Raw genomic sequence first — 6,000 nt, forward strand, 5'->3', positions numbered from 1 at the left:
GACTCTACTGTACTGTATTTACAAATTTACCACTAAAATATCACAATGAATTTAAAACACTGACTACAAAAACATTGATTATGAAAAGGCAGACTGCGTTGGATAATCCAGAACATTGTATAAGCAAATGTTGGATAAGTGAGATTCTTCTTTAATATGAAATAATTATTGGGATAGAATAATGCAGAACAATATAATCTCTAAAACCAGGAAAGTAAATAAACAGGGGAATTCTACACAGGAAACAATCAGGGCCAGCTAACACCTCCCAACAAAGTATTCCCATCATCAAAGTCTGGCAAATCCTGTTTTCTCAGGGCCACAGACAGTAGAAGCACATAAAATATCGCAAACAACACTACTCTGAAAAGAAGGGAATTCCAGACAGGAAACAATCAGGGCCAGCTAACACCTCCCAACAAAGTATTCCCATCATCAAAGCCTGGAAAATCCTCTGTTTTCTCAGGGCCACAGACAGTAGAAGCACATAAAATATCGCAAACAACACCACTCTGAAAACAAGGGAATTCCAGACAGGAAACAATCATGGCCAGCTAACACCTCCCAACAAAAAATTCACTCAGGGAGGAAGCAGCCAGGCTTTAAAGCTGCAAGGCCATTACATCCTAATCATTTTTCCTAATTGCAGCATTCATACTTGCCTCCAACAAACAAAAAAAACCAATCAGAAATATTGTATATTCACAACCTTTAGGAAATAATATCCCCTGATGGCGCAGCGTGTTAAAGCGCTGAGCTGCTGAACTTCTGGACCGAAAGGCCACAGGTTTGAATTGGGGGAGCGAAGAGAGCCCCAGCTCTCTCACTGTTAGCCCCAGCTTCTGCCAACCCAGAAGTTTGAAAACATGCAAATGTGAGTGCATCAATAGGTACTGCTCCGGCGGGAAGGTAACGCCGCACCATGTAGTCATCCCACATGACCTTGGAGGAGTCTATGGACAACGCCGGCTCTTCGACTTAGAAATGGAGATGAGCACCAACCTCCAGAGTAAGACACGACTGGACTTAATGTCTGGGGAAAACCTTTACCCTTGACCTTAACTACCACCAATTCCTCAATACTTTATTTCCCATACCACCATACTTCGCCACAGCAACGCGTGGCCCGGGCACAGCTAGTATTCATATAATTTAATATTTGATCGCAACATGGATTTTTTTAGTTGGGTTTTTAGTTGGGTTTCCTGCCCTTAACACAATTCTGTATGTTTTGAGTGGGATGGTTATTTGTTTATGTATTTTTATTTTGTACAGTATTGAATGTTTGCTGGCTTTGTTGTTCACCGCCCTGAGTCCCTTCGGGGAGATAGGATGGTATATAAAGGACAGTATAGAACGGTATATTGATAATAATATTATAATGTAATACAATATTATACTAATAATAATATAATATAATAATATTTATTATATATTAAATGTAATATTACTAATATTACCATATAACGATATAGTACAATATAGTAATTTAATGCTTATATTGTGCTATGTTAATAATATATTGTATTTACATTTGATTTGTAAGCCGCTCTGAGTCCCCTTCGGGGTGAGAAGAGCGGGATATAAATGTAGTAAGTAAATAAATAAATTTATATATTAAACTTTATTATTTTATTATTATAGTTTGTAAAGCATGATATAAAATTGTGTAGCTCATCAGATATTTCAGAACAGTATCCTTGACAGTGAAGGCTGATGGAAGCTACAATTTAAGAGCGCTTGGGCAGCTGCACATTCCTCATTGCTTCCATATAGCGTAGATTTGAATGCTTGAGTTTGGGTTTCTATCTGGAAATGCAAGATTTCAGAGACAGACAAGTCAGGAAAGAGATTGTTTCCACTCTGACAATCAGAAATGTGGCACCTAAAACCGGTAGTATCAAACAGCTCAATGGATAGTCAGAAGACTGGGGCAGTGGCAGTTCTGGGAGGCACATGAGAGATGGCAATGGTGGATACACAAGGGATGGAGATGAATGGGAGATGGAAGACATTTCCTGTTGTCTCTTGCTTTTCCATGACAGAAAGCTACCACAGACAGCATCAGAATGGGCTGAGATCCTGGAGCTGCAGAAGCGGTTCCACAGTGTGGAAGTCCAGAAGTGGAAACAGATCCTCAAGGCGTCAGTAGAGCTCCTGGACGAGGTAATGCCGGTAGATAGGGATTTCCATGAGGTGCAGAACTTGGAAATGACAACGTTTGGAAACTGTAAAGTAGTGTCTCTAAGCTCTGATAATGTTCATGAAAAACCTGGCAGCTCTTGGGTTATATCTTGAACGGGCTCTCCTCAGCAGATGCTATAACCAGTGTAGAACATATGATTTAACGTTGCTTATTCAACTGATATTTTATTTCTCTTGGTCATGGAGAAGAATGATGATCAGAGTGATTTATTGCAGCTGGCTGCTCACCAGCCTGCGCCACAACCCGGCCCTAAATAGAAGTTCTTACGTGTGCTAGTGAACCAAGAGTCACCCTGCAGGGTAATGACACACCGCTCAGAATTGCAGAACAATGCGCCGGGCTGTGGCGCAGGCTGTTGAGCAGCTCCAATAAATCACTCTGACCATGAGGTCATGAGTTCAAGGCCAGCCCGTGGTGGGGTGAGCACCCGTCAATTAAAAATAAAAAATAGCCCCTGCTTGTTGCTGACCTAGCAACCCGAAAGATAGTTGCATCTATCAAGTAGGAAATAAGGTACCAGTTATAAAAGTGGGGAGGCAAGTTTAACTAATTTACGACCTGGAATGAGGAAGTGCCGTCAGAGTGGATGATGAAGCAGCTGCTCCCCCCTGTGGCCAGAATCGAACATCCTCTCAGGAGAAGGTTAAATTGCCTCTGCGTCTGTCTGTCTTGGTCTCTGTTTGATGTGTTTATGGGCATTGAATGTTTGCCCTATGTGTGTATAATGTGATCCGCCATGAGTCCCCTTCGGGGTGAGAAGGGCGGAATATAAATACTGTAAATAAATAATAAATAAAGTAAAACAGGAACTTTACTGATTCTAAAAGATCAACAGAGCAATGGTCCTTCAGATTGCTTACAGAAAATCAGCAGTCATGAGTAGTCCTTCCTCAGTCCATAAATATGCTTCATCAGCAAATAAGCAGGCCTCATAAATAGCCATCTTCTCTAGGCAGCAACTCAGTTAGCTCTCTCCCTGAATAGAGCCTGTTCAAACTGGTAACCCAGCAGCAGGACAGAAAATGTATCAAAACAAATTCCCGGTTCTTTTGCAGGTTCAGTCAATAGGCTGCATGCATTTTCCTTTTCCAGTCAACACACACACCCAGTGCTTTTGCAACCCATGACATAAAGCTCTACCACAGGGGTCCCCAAACTAAGGCCCGGGGGCCGGATGCGGCCCTCCAAGGTCATTTACCTGGCCCCCGCCCTCAGTTTTATAATATAATATTTTTATATCAGTTTTAATAATATATTGTATATACATATAATATTGATAATAATCTTATGTTATACAATATAATACTAATAGTAATACCATATAATAATATTAATTATATGCTATATATTACATATTATATAATAGTATTGTGGTATAGTTCAGTATAGTAATATATAATGCTAATATTGTGTTATGCTAATAATATAATATATTATATGTACATACAGCTGCTCTGAGTCCCCTTCGGGGTGAGAAGGGTGGGATATAAATGTAGTAAATAAATGCAGTAAATAAATAATTAATTTTAGACTTAGGCTCGGCCAAAGTCTGACATGACTTGAAGGCACACAACAACAACAACAATCCTAATTAACTTGACTATCTCATTGGCCAGTAGCAGGCCCACACTTTCTATTGAAATCCTAATAGGTTTATGTTGGTTAAAATTGTTTTCATTTTAAAATATTGTATTGTTCTTTCATTGTTGTTGTTGTTGTTGCACTACAAATAAGACATGTGCAGTATGCATAGGAATTTGTTTGTATTTTTTTCTTCAAATGATAATTCGGCCCCTCAACAGTCTGAAGGATTGTGGACCGGCCCTCTGCTTAAAAAGTTTGGGGACCCCTGCTCTACCAGGTCCTACTAATTCCCTACTTCCAGGTCTTTTAAATCTTGGCATCCTTTCTTTTATCTCTGGAGAATAACATTGCCTTTTTCCCACCAGATGAAGATCTCCCTTGAGAAGCTGTACCAGGGCATCACGGTGGCTGAACCTCCCTTGGAGCCAGAGTGAAACCCCGACGACTCCCCCGGTTGTGGGTTTCACTGGACTTTTGGAGACGATTCCGGACCCCGCCTCAAAAACTGCTGCTGGCTCGGTGGCACCCAGACCTGATGGGTGGGTGGGTAATGGGAACAACACCGTGCTCCTTGCCAGTTCATTCCCTGAACTTGATCCTGAAGTGTGCCACTGACAGCAAAGGATTCCCTCCTCCTGTCCCGCTTCAGGGATCCAACGGCCTGGACCTTCTCTCTTTCAGTCTCTCTCCTCTCTCTCTGAGGGTCTTGTGCAGTGGCTTCAATTGACCCCCTCCCCTTTTAAGTGCTATTTATATTTCCCGCAGGACCTCGGAGAGTTTCTGACTTGCTACTCCAACATCCTCTTTTCTTTCCAACTGTTGTGTGTGTCGGAGGGAAGAGATTCCAAGGACAGAGTCTGGTGCTTGTACCTGCCTCTCGTGTTGAGGCTTCAGCCAAAAGCTGGGACCGTAATAACCCATTTCCTTTCATGGCCTCAAATCCATCTCCCAGTCCTTTTTTACTCACTCATGTACAGTTGAGTGACAAGCTCAAATCGCACCATGGGCTCCATCCTTGGCTGCCTCGGTCCTCCTGTTCTCTGCCTTCTGTGGGCCTGATAGTTTCATTAAAGAGACTATTTCAACAATACCTCTGAGAGTACAATGGTTAGGCATGATCCTCGGTATCACATTGCCATGCAGGAAAATAGGGCCAAGGCACTTGAGTTCTGGAGGAGTTCATCGGGGCGAGGGTAGGAAACTTACACAACATCGCATACAAGTGCTGCGGAGAAGTTACGTTTCGCAGAATCTCGCAACATAGCCACTGCTGGTTCTGGAAATTTGTTTAACAAAGGAACTTTCCCAATATAGCTCAGGTTCAGTTGGGGCTGATGGGAACTGGAGTCCAACAACATCTGTCAATTCCAAAGTCCACCATTTGCTTTAGGGAAAGAAATCCAAAAGGAAGTGAGCTACTCCAGTTTGCATGCAGCAGCAGCTTTGAACGGTTCCTGCAGGGTGTCCAGGTTTACCCCAGTCTGCACAAAAAGTACACGACTGCAGGTATCTGCTGTGCCCTTCTCGCCTTGTTTAGCATCATCTTGCCAGACGTTGGTGAGGAAGGTAATGCCTTGGCAAACCTGAGTGCAGAACAATGACTGCTATGCTTGGTGTAATTTTTCCATCAAGGGAGTACTGTGCTCCCCAAACACCAAAACTATACACTACCACTTTAAACGGAGATTTCACTGCCAGCCTGGGCCTGTGGTGCCCTTCCATTACTGCCTGAGGGGGAGGATTGAAATCTGCTCCCTCCTGGGGAGGGGTGTATGTCTGCCAGCTCTATGGTCTCTGTCCCTTGGCGTTCTGGAGGCTCAGATTTCTACCTTCCCTTCTCTCCCTTCTCTTCTCCCTACATTTTTTTAGCTGTGTTCAGTGTTAACAACCCTGTGTATTCTACTTCACAGATGTACCAGGGCTTATTTATTAGGGAGCAGAATAAAGACTGTGGATCTGAATCCATCATGCATGTGTGTGTTTTTATGGAGAGGCGTTATAAAAAGGTATCATCAACACCAGGGGTTCTCAAACTTTTTAAGTGGAGGGCCGGTTCACGGTCCTTCAGACTGTTGGGGGGCCAGACTATGAAATGGTCCAAAATTAGGATTGTTGTTGTGTGCCTTCAAGTCATTTCAGAGTTAGGTCAACCATGAGAGGCCAGGTAAATGACATTGGAGGGCTGCATCCGGCCCATGGGCCTTAGTTTG

At 42.8% G+C, this 6,000-nt stretch overlaps 1 protein-coding gene across 1 annotated transcript in view; it reads left to right on the top strand.

Moving 5' to 3' along the window:
* The window catches only part of gramd1a (GRAM domain containing 1A), an 88,581-nt gene extending 82,830 nt beyond the window's left edge, over positions 1-5,751 (top strand). The window contains exons 18-19 of the mRNA XM_062962561.1: positions 2,046-2,166; positions 4,156-5,751. Coding sequence (XP_062818631.1) covers positions 2,046-2,166; positions 4,156-4,224 — 190 coding nt within the window. The 3' untranslated portion in view covers positions 4,225-5,751. The remainder of the gene's footprint in view (positions 1-2,045; positions 2,167-4,155) is intronic.
* The last annotated feature ends 249 nt before the right edge of the window (positions 5,752-6,000 follow it).

Source organism: Anolis carolinensis, unplaced genomic scaffold (assembly GCF_035594765.1).
Source record: "Anolis carolinensis isolate JA03-04 unplaced genomic scaffold, rAnoCar3.1.pri scaffold_10, whole genome shotgun sequence".
NCBI lineage: Eukaryota > Metazoa > Chordata > Lepidosauria > Squamata > Dactyloidae > Anolis > Anolis carolinensis.